Source organism: Podarcis melisellensis (assembly GCF_964234715.1).
Source record: "Podarcis melisellensis genome assembly, chromosome: 6".
Lineage (NCBI taxonomy): Eukaryota > Metazoa > Chordata > Lepidosauria > Squamata > Lacertidae > Podarcis > Podarcis melisellensis.
In genome coordinates this window covers 38,136,436-38,157,926 of record NC_138538.1, presented here as the reverse complement: position 1 = coordinate 38,157,926, position 21,491 = coordinate 38,136,436, and the positions used below count along the sequence as shown (strand labels likewise).

Sequence of the window (21,491 nt, the reverse complement as noted above, 5' to 3'; positions counted from 1 at the left end):
TGTGGTTGTGCCCTGACTTTGCAACCCCTTTCCAAAGGAAACCTGCCTGGCCCTTTTGCAGGAATCATAAAGGCATCAAGCAAAGCCTGTCCTGTTTACTCACACTGCTTTTTTGTGGATGTGTGTTGGGTTACTCTGTCAACTGTTAATGATTAAACTGGTCCTTTTATTGTTGCCATTTATGCATAATGGCATGCTCTCTGATTTTATATGTTTTATGTTTTTATTATATGGAAGTTTTTATGAGATTTTCTTAAACTAGCATGAATGCCAATGATGGAAGAAAACTGGAATAAATGAATGAATAAAGACTTGTCCAGATTGAATTCTTCAGCTATCTTCAGGTATCTGGTCTGAGCATGAGAGGGCAGAGAGTTATGTATCATTCCAAACTCCCTTCACTGCTAACTTTAGACAAAAGATTGGAAAAGGGCTTGTAAGTGTGTTTAGCTGAATGTGCTTAGAAGCCTTTCTGTGATCTGGAAACCTACATTTTCTGGATTCCCAATTGTGAGGAGTCTTCTAATCACGTTCAGACCCTGAGGAGGGGCTACCCAGCCCCCAACACACTTTTTGCTCTCGTGCATGCAGACTGAATACCTGAAGTGGAATTGCATGGCTTGAATGTGTAGTTCAGACCAATGGAGACTTTCGGAACAGTACAGCCTGAATGTAAGGTGCGTTCATCAACATTTTGAGGCTTAGTAGTAGAGTTTTTCCATCCCTGTACTACAAAATGTAAATGTCTTTTCTGGGTACTAAAGTACTCAGGGCTGGCAAAATGCAACCAAGCTATGAAACTGAAGCCATCTCTGCCAGGAGCTTATTTGGCTGGGTAGGCACTGAACCCTGGTCAAAGTGAAGGTAAGAGCTTACAACCAGCTGCTTTAGTCCCTCTCCATATCTCAACATATCTCTGGGTTCTCATAATAACAAAAAAACCCTCCACCACAATTCCTACTCTTTAAACAAGGGCAGGAGGGGTGAACCTTTTTGTGTGTGTGTCAAGTACCACATTTTTTCAGTGGTGGAAAGGGCCAGGACGAGTGGTGGATGGCAGTGAGACCAGAAGAGGACAGGGCATACTCTTCACTTTATCTTTGTGCCCCTCCCATTTTCTTTCTGCTTGCCATCTGCTCAGCACCACAGGCTACCCACCTCTACTTTAAACATAAAACAATTTTCAGAGGGGTAGATATTTTAGCCTGTCGCAGCAAAAACAGCTAAGAGACGTGGCAACTTAAAGACGAACAATTCGTTATAGCATAAATTTATAAACTTTTTTGGACTATATTATTTTGGACTATGAATATATTAGTCCTATATTGGTCCTATATTGGTCCTATATTTTGGACTATGAATATATTAGTAGTTAATATGCCAGAATACTTGGGATTTTTTTAAATGTATGCATACATAATCCTTAAAAGGAAAGAATTCATAGCACAGAAGTCATATGGCAGAAATGAGAGAATGTTTTGATAATAAAATTAAAGCTATTAGGTAAATTTGCTTTGTAAAAGGAGCAGGTCCATTATCACCTACTTCTCCAAATATCTTAATCACTTTCACACTGTCCAAACTACAACTTCTGTGTGTTTGTATGTGTGTGTGTGTGTGTGTGTGTGTGTGTGTGAAGTCACAGTTGTTTCTATTTGCTGCTTTGGCCTCATATTCTCTTGTTTGAGAAAGGGAGAATGAAGCATCCTGACTTTGAAAATGATCACCAGTGCAACTATGTTTGCCTAGGTAGACAAGCATATTGTTCTATGCTTAAGAATAGTTTACGCTGATCCTTTACTGTTGGTTCCCCTGATACTTGGATATTCTAGCAGTAATTTAATACCAAACCAACTACTGGTAAAGTGTAAACCTAATAGTGATAGTGTGTTCAGATATAGTTAGAGGCAAACCACTAACATGAATGCAGCTTTGATACTTGCAACTGAATTGAGGGATCAGTCAAACTTTACTCATGACTCTGATTTTCAGGATTAGTAGGTTTTAGTTACGATACTAAACCTCTGTTTAAAGATGGGCATTCATATTACTGATTTTACTCTCTATCTCCCAACCTTTTACAAAACATTTTAATTTGGATATCCATGCTCCATATACAATATTCTGACACATCTGAAGAGTATTTGGCCCCCTCTCCCCCAAATGTTCAGAGCAATATCTTATATCTCAGATTGTTAAGGTTTGCTAGACTAAGGACATACAAACTGTGGATCAAGATCACTTTTGAAAAGATTGCTGAGTAAATTCCTCCTCCTTTTTTGATTTAGTGGCTGCAGATACTAATATCTCCATATATTAGTAAATAGTACTAGCCAGCATGAAACCGAAAGCATAACAGAAGTACTTTGGGCAAGGTCAAGCAAGATTTGTACTTGCATACAAGAGTTTGGACAATGGGGACATATAAACCCTTCTCCTTCCTGTTGAACCTTTCTGCAGATGTTCTTAGATACTATTTCTTCCATGCTTGATTTGGACGACAGCCTTCAAAACCTCTTTGTTTAGTTTCCTCCACTGATTTCAACCAAGAAAGACTTCATTGAAAACAATGTCTCCATTCCCAGGGAGCCTGGCAAGACTCACAATATATCAGGTTCCACAGTAAACTTCAAAAGCGTTTGAAAGCAAAATATAGCTCAGAGGGGAACAAATGGGAACCCATTTAATGGATGTCCTTGCTGCTGTAAAAACCAGATTCTTTAATAGGTATTCATTTCATGGACCAAGCCTGCTGTTTTCACAGGGCTTGTTTGGATCATATAATAACTGACCCTGGCATCATGTGTATTTTTCTAGACACGTCACCTGTAGCAGCAGTTACCATTAAGCATCCTTCCTTCTTTAATGTGCAGAGTCAACCAACTAAGGCTGCCATCCTAGACCAATTTAGCTGACTCCTTTCAATCATCTTGAGTCACATATAATTATGTACTGAATGGGTCAATCCAATTGCTAACCCATGCTTAGAAGTCTTAAAGTCTTTCAAATATGGATTGGTTCAGGATCTGAAGATGTGATGGGTCAATTATATCAAGTCTTCTTCTTTCCACAATGGGGATCTCATGCCTGAAATATTGTGTGTGTGTGTGTGTGTGTGTAGTTGTACCTTGGTTTTTGAACAGAATGCATTCCGGATGTTCGTTCGACTTCCGAAACATTCAGAAACTAAGGCGCGGCTTCCGATTGGCTGCAGGAGCATCCTGCAGCCAATTGGAAGTCGCCCTGGACATTCGACTTCCAAGGCAAAGTTCACAAACTGGAACAGCTACTTCCGGGTTTGCGATGTTTGAGTTCCAAGTTGTTTGTGAACGAAACTGTTCAAAAACCAAGGTACGACTGTACCATAATAAAAAAACCCATGTCCTAATAGAAACTTATGTCAATTTTAAAGGGGGGGGGAGTACTTTTCTTGTGAGTTCATCTGTCACTAGAAAGTGCTGTGAATCACTAGTTTGATTCATACCTTGGAGTTAGCATGTTGCTCCTTTGATCTTCCCTGGATCTTTTTGCTGCTGCACTGTGCTAAGCAATGTTTGGTTTGGTTTAGCCTGCCATCTGAAGCAGGGCTTCATAACTGAAGCAGTAAACTTCCCCATGTCAGAAATCCTGGCTTGACTATCAACTGAGCCCAAATGTTCTGCAAAGTCCGGGCTTGGCTTATAATAGATTTTCTGCCAGTTGGTTCGCCAACTGTTTTTGGACTACAACTCCCATCATCCCAAGCTAGCAGGACTTGTTGTCAGGGATGATGGGAATTGTAGTCCAAAAACAGCTGGAGACCCAAGTTTTGGAAACCCTGGACTAGGACACTCTTTCCCTCCAGAGTACACAGGAGTTGTAGTTCCCAATGCCTTCCAGTTGATAAATTCTGAAGGCATTATAAACCAAATCTCCTATGAATAGATTCCTGCAAAACGTGGACATCATGAGCAGTGATACCTTCTTCTAACAACCCTCAACGCTTCAGAAAACAGCAACTATTTGTCTCCAGCCTAACACCTTTATAACGTCAACATTAAGCAGAAGGGATTCTGTGAGAGTTAGAATCAGAGCCATAGGAGGTTAAGGATGTCGCACCTCAAGTGAGTCATAGAGGCTGGCAAATCTCATTTAACCCATCAGGTAGGTCATAAATAGTGCATATAGGCAATAGATGGCAACATAGTATTGCAAAAAACAAGCATACAACCTTGTAAGCCTATTACCCTCAGACCTCTCCAACACTGATTGTAAAGCCTTATAACCCGCTTACATCCAGATGTCTCGAGGATTGAGCTTAGAGCTCAACTTATGTTCTATGGCAGGCTGAGAGATTCATTTTTTTCAGACTGTTAATGCCAGATTCACGCCTCCCCCCCTCCAAGCCTTTAAGAAGAAATAATGTAAAATGAATCTTAAGGCAGCTGCACATTTCCATCTCAGTTATGTTTATGCCACTTTGGGTTTAAATGATAATCCTGATACCCTTCATAATCAAGTTCCTCCTTGTTCCCTGAAAGCAGCCGGAGAGGCCCTGCCTTGCACTTAGGACATGGAATAGATTTTCCTTGGTTACTCTCAGACAACCTGCTTATTGAGAATTCATCCTGATTTGCACAGTTTGCAGGGAGGCTAGACAACATTGCAACAAGCAAGGGTTATTCCATACTTTCCAGTGCACTTTCCATTTTTTCTGGTGTGTGGGGAGGTCAATTTGTTCTGCAAGAGCATCAAATCATCTTTAATTGGGCAACCTCCAACAGCAGGTATGTGATTGACTCCCACCTGAAAATAGCGACCCTGTGGAACATGGGGAATTCATAGGATGACTTGCCTATGGTCACTGGGGCAGTAACAAAAGCCTTTTTGTTTTTTGGAATGGAATTCTAACAGTATGGATAACATTTGCAGTATGGGTCTTGGCGGCTTTATGTATTTTTGGTGTTTTTTTAATATTTGTAGTTTAGGGTGTAATATCGTATACAGCTTTGAACAGCAGAAAATTGTTTCCTATAAATTATCTGAAATATATATTTACATAAAGTCTGTGTAGTTCTTAATCCATTTTCCCTCTCACCACTGAAATGTGGCACACACTCATCCCATTTGGATTGTTTCAAGCAATGACATAAAAATTTCCTGCAGCAAATTTACAGTCATCCTTGGAGAGGTCTAAGGATAAGAGAATTATAATGCTGCGCGCTCGCGCACGCGCGCGCGCACACACACACACACACATATATATATGATCTTGCACACCCACCCCCTTTGTCAAGAATCTGGTCTTCCAGAGTTTAAGAAATGGCAAATATAACCATATTGCTCTAGTGAAACAGGATTTATTTTAAAGCATCAAATGATCTGAATTGGATGAAAATAAAATTTCAAAAATTCCCACAATACATATTAATGAAAATGAAAATATATCAAAATAAACTAAGAATATATTATTTACCTTTCAAATCCTCTGGGTTGTCAATAATGAAGTTTCCATTCCAAACCACAGCAAAATCTACTGCTAAGTTACTTATGTCCATTCCATCATAGAGATACTAAGGAACAAAGAAATGAAATACATATATGAAGGCTTTGTGTGAAAATAAAAGGAAGAGCCATTAGAATGGACAAATATTGTTTAGAGATTTTTGACAATACATGACTTAGGAATGGGTGGCAGGAGTTGAATTGCAACATATATTTCCATTATCTGCATGGAGAGACACTTCTGCTTGCCATAGAGGCATAATTAAATCAGCTGATGGGCCCGGAGAGAGGTAATAGATTAATTATCCAATTCATGCAGACTGTTCTCACCACTCAGCCCTTGGTTTGCCAATAAAGCCCCATCACCAAGAATTAATGAAATGAAAAAGAGAATCCTACACTCCTATAGGAGGCCACATTAGGCTCTACTATATGCAAACATGGCAGAGTATTTTATGGAACTTACTTGGAAAATATATTCTAATTGGCATTGGCATAGTGATGCTTTAGGCAGTACAAAGGAAAATACATATGACCATAGTTTTAGGAAAAGTTTTCATCCAAAGGTCAGTGGCTCAAAGCTTTCTGGGTTGATATGAACTGCAGTCTTCTCTTAACTTCAACTACCACCACCGTATATACTGTTAGATAATCACTCAAATGCTTGTTATCACCAGCTCTGCTTCAAAACATCGCCGCTTTCACCTTTCACCCTTAAAAACTCTCTATTCTAATTTCTGAAAACCAATCTTTCCATCTTTCTGTACCAAAAAGCAAAACTGGGCTGAATTTCAACCCATCACCACAGTTTACAACAATACTAATAGCAAACTCATTTTCTGAATGCTGATCCTTATGTATTTAAGTGGCACTATCCATGAAGTACCGGGACGCAGGTGGCGCTGTGGGTTAAAGCCTCAGCGCCTAGGACTTGCCGATTGAAAGGTCGGCGGTTCGAATCCCTGCGGCGGGGTGCGCTCCCGCTGCTCAGTCCCAGCGCCTGCCAACCTAGCAGTTTGAAAGCACCTCCGGGTGCAAGTAGATAAATAGGGACCGCTTACCAGCGGGAAGGTAAACGGCGTTTCCGTGTGCGGCTCTGGCTCGCCAGAGCAGCGATGTCACGCTGGCCACGTGACCCGGAAGTGTCTTCGGACAGCGCTGGCCCCTGGCCTCTTAAGTGAGATGGGCGCACAACCCCAGAGTCTGTCAAGACTGGCCTGTACGGGCAGGGGTACCTTTACCTTTATCCATGAAGTAGAGGAAGGTTATCAACAGGCTCAGGAAAATCCTGAGGTTTGCAGAAGAAAAGAATGAAAAAACTTTGGGGGGGGGGAAACCTTAAGGTGTCACAAAAACAAAAGAAAACAGCCCAATGAAAACCAACCATGCTCAGAATCCATAAAATGCTGAGTGCCTGTTGGAGGAGGTAGGAAGGAAACCTGATGCGAGGAGGATTGCAATGGAGCATCATAAAAGACGGGATGGCTAGCTGGCTGGAGCTCTGGCCAAGAGCATTCCATGCTGCAAAATTTGTTGTGTAGGGTTGCCATATTTCAAAAAGTGAAAATCTGAACACAAAAGTTGTTGAGCTTTATTTTTTTTAATTTTTGAGCTATTTTTAAAGGAAAAATGACACTGCTGACATGGGTTGGCAGACATCAGGATTTTCCCGGATATTTCCCCAATTTCCGCCCAGACAATGCTTTTGACTGCAGTCTTTGTGTATGTCTGGGAAACTCCAGACATATGGCAACCCTATAATGTTGTGGGCCCCATTTTTCAAGAAAAGTATTGGCTTTCAAGAGCTGGAATTCTCATGCCTAACCGATAGAGGACTAAGATTGGGGCTGTCCAATGCCTCTACAGGTTGCCTGTGTGGAAGAACAAAATCTATAATTCAGCTAGCCTGTCCTTCCCTTCCCCTTTCAAAAAAAGTCTATGCCTCAAATTACATTTTTCAATGAGAAGGTTAGGCTCATTATCTAGAAAAAGCTGTGCATTTTGTAAGATGTGCACAATGAAGCAAGTGTCTCTTTGATTTTACAGACACGGTACTTTTGAACTGCACAGTTAGGGCCAAAAATGCCACAGGGAAAAGGAGCCCCAGGTCGGGAAAAAGCAGCAGTACCATCCATGGCAGAAGTCAAAAAGTATGAACAGTAAGTGTGTAAGTAGACCTTTCCTCCCCTCTCCTGTTCTTTGTGACTCCCAGAGAGCACTACAAGAGTCCAGTCTTAGCACACAGATCTGACTGCCTCTGCAATTAAAGTGGCATTCTAAGCAGGCAAGTGAGACACAGCCATCCAGCTTGCTACTGTAGGTGCCACAAAGCCTACTCCCTTTTAACTTGAGGGAATAGTAGTTTTGTACAATTTCATAGCACAGGTACCTACTACTGCCTGCAGTGAAAAAGACGTGAGCCTGCTCATCCCATGTAATGTTCTATAAGCTTTCATTTTCCTTAGCTGAAAGGAATATAGGAAATACATAGCACTTGTAGAAATCGTATATGTGAGTGGGATTTGAGCACAATATAAAGAAACCAGCTGGATTAGTCCCACGTTTGTTTGTCTGTTTGTTTGCTTTTGAAGGCTGCAAAGTTGTTTTTCTGTGCCACAGTGACGGCAGTTTTTACGGGGCTTGGGAATGCAATAAAGGCTAATTGCCCTGACTGGTGTGATTGATTCCAACATTATTCTTGTCAGCTTGGACACTCCTGTGGGACAAAGAACTCCCGTTTCGCAGCAAGAAGCATTGCAGCCACCTCCTTGACTATGCTTATTTAAGGGAGGCTGTTTTATCTTCCTTCCCTCTCCTCATCCCAGTTCCTTCTTTCTCTTCTCCCAGCAACAGGCAGCTTTCCAGTATTACACATTCTATCAAGCTACTGCAGCTTGGAATTTGACAGCTCCCTGATAAGAGGCCTGCAATTCTCTTTATCTCTCCTGTGTGAATTAGCTTTGCCTTAACACCTTTGTCACATCCCCGCCCCAGCTCCCCCTTTCCTGACCCCCCACAGTCACAGACGGGAAGCTGACAGATAAAAGATCTTCTCTGGGGCCAGGATTCTAATTAAACACCTCACTTGCCTGTAGCACATTCCCGTCTGGAATTCAGGATTAGCTTAACCCCTGGTTCTTTTGTTTCATCTCCCACAATAATGCTTCCCAATGCCTTTTATTCTACAATCTACATTTTCCTCATTTGTAGCTTTGCCTCATTTGTAGCTTTGCCTTCTAGGGTGGCAGCCTCTTCAGTACCTTGAACATGAGTAAACATACGTGAGCAAGATATTTCTGCGGTTATCAAGCACCATAAAAGAAATTTCTCATTTCCAAAAGAGATTCTGAGTGTGCTCTATTCAAAGGGATTGGACAGAAAGGCTAGCATTGTGCTGTGTAACAGCCTGCTGTGGCATTAAGGAATGGGCAGTCATGATGAATGGATGCAAGCGGTAAATGCTCCACGCATGGTGCTTTGTATAAGCACTCCTGGGAGATCTCTTAGTTTCTAAATATTTGTCTAATTGTCAGGCAAAAAAAGAAAGAAAAGAGAATTCCTTCAAAATAACAGGTTTTTACTATTACAGCAGACCTAGATACAAAACCTGAAGTATATCTGTACCCCAGACCCTTTCAAGAGGGCAGTGGCAAGGATGCAAAAGTCTTGGGGGTGAGTTTTCCTAGTGAATGAATAATAATAATATAATAATAATAATTTATTACTTATACCCCACCCATCTGGCTGGGCTTCCCCAGTCACTCTGGGCAGCTTCCAACAAAATATTAAAATACAGTAATGCATTAAACATTAACAGCACTATTCTGAGGTAATCTATGAAGTTTCTTCATATAGTTTACTGATTGTTGAAATACTGTAATGTTGAAACTGAGGATACAGCCTCAGTATATGCATATGTGTTTTATGTCAGATTTATCAACATATAAATTCAGAATAACCTAGTGAAAGGAGTGCCAGCTTGGCCCCACGACCATGGGTGCCCGGGGCCGTGGGTGCCATCCAGTGTGCATGTCCCTGGCACCAAAATTTGTGGGTGCCTGGGCCGTTCATGGGGAATTTTGTGGGTGCTCGGGCACCCAGAGCCCCAGGGAGTTGGCACCGATGCCTAGTGTGCGGAAGCCGCTCAGCAAGCTACAGGGATCATGAGTTAAACAGCCAAGTGATGGGATGGTAAGTATCACTCATTTATTCAATTAAAGCAACTCAGACTAATAAGATCACTGAAGGGTCACTGTGTGCTAGAAGCCAAATCCTGTAATACCATATAACTCAGGAGCTAAACGCTAGGGTAGGAAGCCTGTAGAAACCTTGTTTTCAGTGCTCCCCTAGCAGAGGGAGACTTTTTAGTTCTCCCAGGCAATTATTGGGAATTAGTTGGACATTTTTGCTGTCGCTTTTATGTAGTTTTAAACTACTACCTTCTACTCTTTTGATTTTATATTCTACTTCCTATCTTAACAAAAATTCTGTAAAGCCACTAAGTACTGTTTTTTTTTGGAAAGGGAGTCTAGAAATATTGCAAATAAACAAATCCCCAACTCCTTTTATGCACAACCTTTTCTATTCCAGCTATTCCTTTTTTAATTATTCCTCATCCCCCATCAACTTACAGAACTATTCTGGCACTGGACACTTGAACTGTTGAAGCGCAGAGCAGGCACCCGATAGACTACCCCTTGGATGTTGAGGACACACTCATAGCCACGCTGGCCGGACTGAGGCTGAGGTAAATTTCTAGCCTTCAGGGTGATGGGCTTCACTTCACCAACAGGGATCAAAATCTCTTCTGTACGGAACAGTTGTGGGCAATCCTGGAAAACATATTTGAAAACAGCAATGTATTAGGCAACTGCGGGCACAAGGTACTCTGAATACAGTTGTTTCTTGAGGACACACATGGACTCTGGGGAATTGCATATCAATAATGTAAATGCAGATACAATTATGGTTCGGCTATTTTGCAGAAATCTGTTGTAGATACAAAACATAAATAAGGGATGAGGAACCTCAGGTGGAGGGGACAAATGTGGCTTTCTCTAGGCCACCCCGTCACCAGCCTTGCTTTACACCCTTCTTTTTTTGCCTGGTTGGAACATAGCTTGAATGTCTTGCTGGCCTAGATGGGTGATAGAGGGAGATATGTGAGTTTGAAGAAACCAGCCTACTATACAATGGTAGAATTCACTTTTGTTGTTCTGCCTATTTTCACCTCCAGCCCCATTCACCATGGGCATTGAACCCTGAAAGGTTTCCCAGAAAGAAATGCAGCCTTTGAGCTGAAAAATGGTTGCAACAAGGGTTGAGCTTAAAACTTTGACTTTAAATTCAAGGATTCCTGAGGGGAGGTGGTGGGAGGGAAGACAGTTCACAAAAATGTTTTTCACTGCCATGTCTTTTGTGGGCTTAGCAGTACAGGGAAAGGCCTGTCCAGTAGACCACAGAGAAAGTGAGAGCAGGAAGCATGGACTTTATTCTGATCCCAAAGTATCTTCATCTAGTCATTTTGCTAGTCATCTAGTCTTTTCAGGGCCTGCAGGGATAAAATGGCAGTATTGGGACTCTTGGTGTCACCACTGCAGCCAGTGATAAATTCACTTCACCCTCTTTCATGCCACTCTCCCAGCCACACAATGGCCAAATTCCTGCTCCCAATAGTGTAGCATACAAAGGCATCGGGAGAGGTATTTTGGCTCAGCTGTAATTGTAACTGGAGCAGGTGGAAGAATTACCTTAAAAAAACAAAAAACCCAAGAGAGATAGAAGGCATTTTTAAAAATGAAAACATCCATTTCAGCTAAAAACTTTGGATTATTTTCATACTTTTCCTTTGTAATATTTTTGCCAGCCTTTGCTTTCTAGCAACTGAAATGTAAAGGAAACCCAGGGTTCTTTTGTTCGGTAAAATCAAATATATAAATAAAGTTAATAGCCACAGTTTCTCAGGCACTTAGAACGAAGGGTATTCATTTTGAAATGCACAAAAAGGAAATAACTAAATCTTGCTGGGAACAGGGTTCTTCTAGCTGAGACGAATCTTTGACCTGATCCAGAAGGGCTCTTACATTTTTACCTATATGACAGCAGCAGGGAATCTTTGATCAGCCGAAAGGCCACAATCCCTCATAGGTAACCTTCTGGTGCTCTCATCCCAGTAGTGGACAAGGCCAGGGGCAAAAAGCAGACACAGCAATGGGTGTGTCTCCTACTTTGTATAGTCAGCCACAGTCTAGCTATGAAAAAAACAAAGGTTATACACGCAAACAGACAACCATGTATGCATCTTTCTTCCAGAAAAGCAAGAGGTGTTCAAAGACACATTCCAACTAAGTTAAGAGCGCTCGAGTAGGGCATGGATGAGGGCTGGTGAAGGTCTTAGGAGATTCCTGAAGGCATTTAGTACAGCACCCTGTTTTAACAGAGGTCAGCTAGATGCTTTTGAGAAACCTGTAACAAGGTAACAAGCTCTGTCCCCTCATACAACTCATATTAAGAAATATCACTTTTTTCCTTGTGAAGAACAAATTTGTCTATAGCAACCACCCACATCTATCCTTTTTTTAATGGTCTTGTGAATTTAAGCTCACACTCTTCTGGGGCAATCTCTCTTGATGCCCTAGAACAACTTCTTATTAAGCACGGGAATAAACAAACCAGCCTGTCAACAAAGAAAACATCTCTGATTTAGACAGACAACTTATCAATCAGATAGCTAGGAAGAAATACAGCTCCTGGAAGATGATTTAGTGAATAAAAATTATGAGCAACAGACAAGTCAAAACTCCCCATTTGCTTTCTCAACCAAATTGGAGCTGCTCTAAAAATGACTGCCCCTAGAAAAGAAATCAGGAAAACAGTTTCAAAGGGTCTTTTTCAAATAAGGATTTTTTTTCTATTTAGGGCTTAAACAAGTAGGGCTTTTCAAACTGACAAATATAAACTTTTGACAAATATGTTGGCTTAGCATATTAATCTGCTTTGAGAACTTCCTTTCTGATTTGTAATAATTTGTTTCATTTGTCTGGCTTCACAAACAAGAAAGCTAAAATATATAATTCATAGCACTCACAACTTTCAAAATAAATCACTCATCCAGTTACATACTGTGCCCTGAAGCATGATTTGTTAACAGCAAATGACAACACTTATATTTGCTAATTATGAAATGGAAAATTCGGGCTTCCAACATAACCATTTATGTAATACTCTGTTTCCTGGTGTCACAATCTTTTTCCATTAAGAAACTTTTTTTTTTAAAAAAATTAAACATTAAGGAGTTTGAGCTCAACCACGGAGAAGGAGAGAAATCTCTCCACTCACATTTTGCATGGCTTGTAAAAAAAGGGGTCACAAGACACAGGAAACAGCATAAGTGTGTTTCTTCTTCCTGTGCTGTCCATGTCTCCCCCTTGACTCTGTCCTCTTTTGGCCATTCCACATCAATTTTCACTAGTGCCATTGTGTTTTCACACTAGCTCCATACTTTAAAGTGATAAAATATCAAACATTAAAATCTTCCCTAAACAGGACTGCCTTCAGATGTCTTCTAAAAGTCTAATAATTGTTTATTTCCTTGACATCTGATGAGAGGGCGTTCCACAGGCGCCACCGCTGATAAGGCCCTCTGCCTGGTTCCCTGTACCATCACTTCTCGCAGTGAGGGAACCGCCAGAAGGCCCTTGGAGCTGGACCTCAGTGTCTGGGCTGAACGATGGGGGTGGAGATGCTTCTTCATATATCTTTTGCAGGCTCAATTCCCAGCATCTCCAGGTAGGGCTGGATACATCTGCTGTCTGAAATCCCAGGAAGCTGAGGGCAGGTCAGTGCAGATAATATTCAACTATATGGAGCAGTGGCTGATTCAGTATAAAGCATGTGTCTGTGTTCTCGTGACCTCGTTTACTAAAGATTCCAACTTTTTGACTAGCTCAGGTGTGGATAAACGGGAAACAGATGCTTTCCTCTTTGGGAAAGCCAGAAGCTTTGTCCTGCTGCTTCATAAACTTTTTATAGGACCTCTGGTATATATTTTATTTTGTTTTTTCAAAAGGGATTTTGGGCAGATTAGTAGTAAGAAATAATTTTCAAATCCAGTTGGGGGGGGGGAACCACATTGTTGCCAGGGGGGAAATGACCTTACTTTCAAGGCAGTGACTTTATGAACTGAAAGAAAATGTTTATGGCTCAAAGCATCTATGCTGAGTTCCCTCAGCCATGCTTCTGAAGAAGCTCATCTTACACAGGTGGAGTAAGTACAACAGGCCCGGATCTACCATTTACCTTTCCTTGGGTACTGCTGAAATCATGCTCACTGCTCACCATTACAAATAGAGATATTCTTAAGGAAGTCAAAGGATTAAAATAATTTTAGACACATGTAAACTAAGGATCAGTTGACACAATCAAGTTATTTGTGGATTTTTATTAGTGTTTTTTGTTAAATTTTTATTAAAGCCTCTCTTGGAGGCTTTCTCCTCATTTCACAAATATTCAGTGCCTCTACTTTGTCATGAGGTGTCACTATAATGTTGTTTGCACAGCTAACAGAACCAAAGCAGCATCTAGTAAGTAAGTAAACATTAACTCATGCAGCAGACTAAGAGACGCTCTGTAAATATAGCCCTTATTTTATATCTTAAGGAAAATAGTTTCATGGGGCTTCTTGGTACCCATTTTATACAAATCAGTAACCATGGTAGGGAACATATGCAAAGCAATTTTCAATATACGTGATCAAACCTCACATGTGATACTGATGACAGTAACAAATATACATCCATTTGCTTTTTAAAAATTTATTTCGGTTGCAACAATTTAATAATGTTGAAAGCAGACAGAAGCTATGTGATTTACATTAGTGGATGGCATGGTGGAGGAGCACTGCTCTTCTGACCCCTGGTTGGTTACGTTACTGCCGTTTACTGGGAGGCATATGGAGAGGGTGATGAAGTCATGGTGCAAACACACCAGCAGGAGCACCAGATTAGCTCCTGTGGTGCATTTGCACCATGCTGACTATCCTACCCTATCCTAACTGACTGGAGTTCAGATGAGCAGCAACACCTGACCCTGCTGTCCACTACTTGTGACTAAATTCACATCCTAACTATCCATCTTACTTCCCCAGATGTCCTGTCAACTGTAAAGTTCCATCCTAGCTGCACATACTAAAAACTGGTTCTTAATGACGGAGTCACTCTTGGTGGTAATGTCTGTATGAGCCTCATAACCAACCATTACTTTTGAAGGTAGGCCCAGGCTCTCCTTGTATTACATGCCTGATGATGACCACATCCAAATTCTCCACCTCCTGGGCCCAGATTGCAATTTTGTCTCCATTGGTTGGTGACTGCTCCACAGTCATCTTCACAGTAGTCAGTGGAAGCATTTTAAGTATCATGACAATGTGATATTGTGACACGGTTACCAAAGACACTGTGGTGTGGCTGTCAATGTTGCTGTATTCTCTAGTTTCCGGTGACACTGTTGTCTTTTCTGCTTTGTTGATAAGAGTTCAAATTATAATTGTACTACAAAAGCAGGACCTATATACCAGAAAAGTGGAACCGTGAGGGATTCTTGAAATTGACACATTTCAAAATAAATTAAAAAAATGCTATCCGAAAGACTGCAGATGAAGACAAAGGAAAGATAGAAACAGACTTCAGTACTAATCGGCTATCATGCACTTTTGTTGGTGGTGTTAGTCTACTGCCAGCATTGATTTTATTTCATTCATTTTGTTTTTAAGACTGCGGTCCTCAAAACATCATGAGATGAGATAGGCACCAAAATTACAGGTGTATAATTATGATCTTTTCAAGATTCAAAACATGATATTTAAGATGATCTGCTGTTTTGTTGAAATATAACAACGATTGTAATATAAAAACCCTGTAGGCAAGTCATTGTATAGCCTCAGAGTTTACGTCTTGAAAAAGAACTGTTATATGGCCCACTATTCTCCAGGATTAGTCTTTTAATAGATCTGAAGCGTGCCGGGAAAACAGCTTTTTCCTATGGCAAAGTGTGTGACAGTTCCCTTTCCTTTTCACCCTAAAACCAAATCTGTTGACTGCAGGGTTAGAAATGCTGCTGGCAAAAAGGATTTCTATTATTGTTACATACAAGGAGGCTATAATGGAGTTTTTCTCGTAGCAAAGGTTTCATTGGGCGAAAAATGTCACATCGGAACTATAGTGAAAGTAAAGATTCAGACAGCATGTATGCTCCACTCCAGGGAGAAGAGAGTAACTGTAGGACCTTTCTCCTGTTTGACAGCTTCAGTGATTGCATTAATAAAGGCATCCAAGATGTGGAAGGATATGCTACAGGATGCAACATCACCAACTGCACAGGGCACTTGTGAGTACTGCATTGCTACTGGCCATTTTTACTGAATTTGTCAGATGAGTGAATGAAGTCACAGAACCTGTAGGGGCTTGTGCATAGCACTGGGTTTGCTTAGGAGAGACATATATTACAGAGAGCACTGTTGAGTGTTTCTATAGTGCTCTGCGGTGGCTTGCTGCATATTGGGTTCTTTTTTTGCTTTATGGCGATTTGTTTTAAGGTTGCCGAATTCACACATGCAAGGTCTTAGGTAAACAGAACTGATGTGCCAGGGTGTTAATACAAAAAAGAAAGAAAGAAAGAAAGAAAGAAAGAAAGAAAGAAAGAAAGAAAGAAAGAATTCTGCATGCCATGAGAGACCATCTGCACTATTCCCCTTTTTGACTTTCCAGTTAAAATAAACTGCTTGGCCACATGAATCATTATCCTTTTCATTGGCAACAGACAATAATACTTTAAAAGTTGATGTGATGTGCTGTGCTGTCTGAAGGGGGATGCAAACGAATAACATACATCACTGGACTTTGTATGAAAGTTGGGTATCTGTTCCAAAAGGATACTAGCATATTATCCAGTTAGAAAATAAGTAGAGTTGTATCAAGTCCTGGGATAGCTCAGTCGGTAGAACATCAGACTCTTAATCTCAGGGGTGTGGGTTTGAGCCCCATGTTGGGCAAAAGCTTCCTGCATTGTAGGGGGATTGAACTAAATGACTCTACATAGAACTCTACAATTCTATGATTCTTTGAAATTGGTGTCCCTCTGCTGATAAAAGTTTTATTGATTCAGAGCAGCCTACCACCAGTGGAGGAGGGACTGAAGCAATCTTCATCAATTCCCTCTTTCCACTGCAACTTCCTTGTTCTGAAGGGTGCAATCCTTTGACACAGTTTGGCTTAGCATGTTGTCCAGACTCCGGCAAACCATGAGCCTGACTTTGACTGAAATGCTAAGACAAACCATGGCTTAGCTCACTGCAGTTCCGCAGCCACAATCTCCTCTCTGGATCTCATACCCTTGGACACTGACATTAAACCATGATTTGAATTAGAAGTACATGCCAGCTGAGCCAATATGTTGCAAGTTTTCTAAAGAACGTATCAAGAAGATCATCATGGGGTATTTGAAAACATATTTTATCACAGTCACTAATGTTTGAGAATGACTTTCTAAGCAAAGAAGATTTGGAACCCAAGGGACAGGAACAAGCTCCTTATTTACAGGCTGCCTTCTCTCAAGCATCTTTGGAAGCATTAGCTAATTATGCACATTGATAAACACTAACAGAATTGGCATGTGATCTAAAACTCTGCTCTCACCGTACAGTGTGGATGGCTTCATTGATTTTGCTAACATAATTGCTAATTTAACTGGTTGAATCCAAAGAATAATGTGATCCTTTGGAAACTTGGCATTAAAAAGCCAAAACCCAATAGAAGCCAAAGAATTTAGCTGCTGTAATCTCATATTCCTTTAAGAAATCCAACTGCTTATTGCATGTTGTTTTCTGGCCTTTGCTTTGCAAACAGACAAGCTCAGTTTTACCATGATGATTAAACATAACAAATAATTTAAAATGCAGTTCATGTCAGCCAATTTCTTTTGAGTAAATATGTCCCTTTGCACCTGCAACCTCAGCTTTATCTCATTTATGCCTTTGATTCTTGTCAATATTTTGCCCTAAAATGTGAGTCACCCTCTTGTGTTCCTTTCCCAAACACAGTGTTGGTAACTTCTCTTATCTTGTTGCAAATCTCTCCATTGCCAAGTTACTGAAACTTGACAGCCTACATTTTTTTTTTTTAAATCAATCAGATTCACAGCAGGTTTTTTTAAAATAAACAAACAAACAAACACAAAACAAAATGAAAACTCTTACACTACAGAGCTGCAGGAGAAAGGACAAAATCATGGAAAGTGTATAGAAAAGCCCAATTTGTAAAAGGGAAGGATCCCAGTATAATGAAGGTGTATGTGTGTACAAGTGAAACTGTATACAGTGGTACCTTGGTTCTCGAACTTAATCCATTCCAGGAGTCCGTTTGACTCCTGAAACCGTTTGAAAACCAAGGTGCAGCTTCCGAATGGCTGCAGGAACTTCCTGCACTCAAGCAGAAGCCGCAGAAGCAGTGTCGGAAGTTCAGCTTCTGAAAAACGTTCATAAACCAGAACACTTACTTTTGGGTTTGTGGCATTCAGGAGTCAATTTTTTGACAACTAAGCCATTTGGGAACCAAGGTACCACTGTAGTGATCATTAGGAGATCACAGGAGCTCAGTCAAACACATAGTAGTAGGTTCGATGGCTCAAGTCTGACTTGGTATAAAGCAGCATCTTCTTTCCAGTGCAAGCAAACCAAGGCCATTCTGGCTGATATCCAACAAAGCTGTTACACAAGCAAATGAACTTTCCCTCCTAATCTGCTCCCAGTGTACTCCGCCTCCTCCTGCAAAAAATATCTGCTTGGGGTTTCCCCCCAGCCCTCCAGGATAGATTGGAAGTGTTGTGAAGGGGTGGGCAGGGAGAGGAGAGAGAGGGAATTTTCCACTGCCAGTAAATTTTAAAATCTATTTCCCCCCCTTGAGGTTGAAATCCCTCTCCCTCAAAAAATAAAAAATACCACACACACAACAGAACTCTAGGCAATATGCAGCACAAATCTAATCAACAATAAATCATTTCCCTGACAAGCTCAGGAGAACTGGGAAAAGTTGATACTGGCTTCTTTATCCTTCTTTATAGGGAAAAAAAGAGAGGAAAAATTCATTATGGAAACAAAGAGTATGACATTCTTTTTGTCACCTCTTGATGATAGCTAACAATGTAATTTGTTGACTGCTACTGGCTTAAGTTAACAGCCAGCCTAGGATAATGAAAATCAGATAATGAAAGTTCAGGGAACACAAAGTTCTTATTTTAATCCCCACCTGAAGCAGGTTTCCATCTGGGGAAATGAATAAATTTCATACGCAGAGGAAAAGTTCAGCAAAATAATTTCTACAAAATATATCTAAGATCTTGGCAGGAAAAAAAATAGATGAGCAGTCAATCAGACTACAAAGCTACAATTTGGAATGCATATTTTGTAGTGGTACATATCATCTCCATGGCGTCAGATCTATGGACAGCTTTTCCCGTATTTCTCTGGATGCCATCTACATAATATTCCAGAAATAACTGTTTTCTTTAAAGAAACTGTTGATGTATTTTTACTAATCTTGGACCTTAATGAACAGCCCTCCCCCCCCCAATTGATCTAGGAAGCTGGCAATAAACACTGACTCTACATTGAGCAAGTGATATCTGGTTTTACGTCTGATCTCCTTCCCTCCTATCTTGATATCTAGTCTTCTGAAACTGCTCTGGTATGTTTTACACTTTTCTCTGAGGTTTCCTAAATGGCATTAGTGGCAATTATGGTAAGTAGTCCAATAGCTGAAATTGCAAAGCATTTGGCACCACAGATTAGCTCTTTGACAAGCTGCTTTATTTTATATGTCTCCATCCAATCTTTCTTTGAATGATTAATTAGGAACTGAGCTATGTTGCAAAAACACTGCCCTATGTATCAGCAAACTCAGCTCTTGAAATGATATATAAATAAACCTTGTAGCAGGGGTGGAGGAAGGGGTGTGTGGGCCGCCTAGGGTGTCACCACTGAGGGGGGTGACAAAATGTTGGGTGGCACTCACCGCAGGGCCTGCAGCGTGCCCAAGCCACATGTCTCTCCTGGGAGAGACGCGGTGGCTTGGGTGCACGCAAGCTCCGCGCTGCCCAAATGGTTTGCCTACTGCCTCCCCCCCCCCAGCTATAAGGTGGCTGAGCAGGAGGAGGCAGGCAGCCTCTGGAGGCCCCATGGTGCACCCAGCCCCTATGGGCATTTCGTGCTGCCCCAGGCACCTGAGCGGCCTCTTCTGCTGCTGCCTTGTAGAGCAGGAACTTCTAGATTAGGTGGTTTGCTAAATTTGAGCTGCTAGGTATTTCTGAAGTCTTTTGAACGGAGCTTGCTAAAAAACGATGAGGTCAGCATTTCTACCAAGGCAAAACAACAAGCGCTTAAAGCTACATTTGAACCTTAAAGACTGACAGACATGGAGCATAAGGATTTTGTTTTCAGGATACCTCCAGGAATGCATTCTGAATTGATATCGCTTTCTCTCCGAGGACATGAGTCCCCCGCCCCCAAACCCAAACAATGTTTTGGTAGGCCACAAAAGAAAATCGCACTTCAATTGCACTGTGTGAAACTACATAAGACATTTCCCAAGAGGGATGTGCAGATGAGAACTAAATCAATGTTTTGGTTTCATGTATTACATTATTTAATTTTGCCCTAACATGAAAAAGGTAGTATAAACCCAATTTACATGATAGGAAATGTGTTAAAAGAAGAGATTTTTGCATTTCCAGAAATATGGTCTCTTCAAGAATTGCAATTCAACAAAACATGCCGTATATTTCATGCTAACGGCACATTCATGAATTAGATTACAAATTGCATGTGTTATGAAGTGAAATGTTAATTAGCTCTGTTAAATGAGACAGATATTCAGGACGTTTAGGTTTTGTGCTGTACATCCTAGGTCTCCAACCTATTTGCGTTTGTGACTACAACAGGAAATTTAAGAAAGTATCATTTGCACTGCCACAAAATGGCTGCTGTAAAACTATAAATCCTACCTAGTTTAATTGTACATACACACTTCCCTTGTTCTAGACTCTTTTTGTTGTAACACAATGTCTGATTAGCTCCAGAAAAATCCCACAATATCTGGACAATAGTTATAGAGAAGTTATGACCCCAAAGCCCAGCAGTGAAGATGACACTAAGGAAAGGCTGCGATTCTACCAGCTAAGGAACCAGACTGGATCCATGGCTCTGAGTCTAATGCTGGTGATGGGGAAAGCACTGAACCTGGGAATGGCAGGCAGGTACTAGTGAAGCAGATGTCATAGCATCAGGGCTGTCATAACACAGAACTGGAGCCAAGACCCTCACAGACACTTTCCCCTGGGGGAAGGGAACTGAGTGCCTCCTACAGGATCCTACCAGTCGAACAGCTGCAAGTGCACCAGGCAGTGGGGGCCCTTGGCATCTCAAATTGCAGTGGTGCCCTGTGCAACACCAGAATCTGGTGGCCCCCATCTCTAACTTTCCATCGGATAGAATAGTTGCAGTGCAAGCTGCGGTATTCCAGAAGCTCTATGCCCAGTGTGAACAAACTGGTCATGCTCCCCTAGATCTGCCTTTGACAACTTACTTGCCATGCTGCTTTGCCTCATGGGCTCCTTTGAAGGATCAGTACTGGGTGATATGAATTCAACCTCAATCCCAGCCCCACATTGCAAAGGTTCTGCAGCCAAGGTAGGGACAGGATCTCTGCCTCCTCCTTGCCACCTCAACAAACTCTCTCTTCTGTCTCTCTGCCATCCCACCCTACAATGTGTACACTTGCTCCCTTTCTATGGGAGCAAAAGGGATTTCATGGACTTGGTGGGCAATGAACCCACATTCACAAGAAAGAACTTAGACATGACTTGAGTTGAGAAGTAGGGGATTTATTGTTTCAGCAGAGTATGAAGCTACAAACCATCGAAACCCATAATGCACCTAGCTGGATTTTGAAGTCTTTCCA

General features: G+C 41.2%; 1 protein-coding gene across 2 annotated transcripts in view; it reads right to left on the bottom strand.

The window, feature by feature from the left end:
* PLXNA2 (plexin A2) overlaps window positions 1–21,491 on the bottom strand; it is a 392,250-nt gene that overhangs the window by 120,812 nt on the left and 249,947 nt on the right. For both annotated transcript variants that reach the window (XM_081916268.1, XM_081916269.1), the window contains exons 10-11: window positions 10,116–10,316; window positions 5,456–5,552 (exon numbers count right to left, since the gene is read on the bottom strand). In XM_081916268.1, coding sequence (XP_081772394.1) covers window positions 5,456–5,552; window positions 10,116–10,316 — 298 coding nt within the window. The remainder of the gene's footprint in view (window positions 1–5,455; window positions 5,553–10,115; window positions 10,317–21,491) is intronic.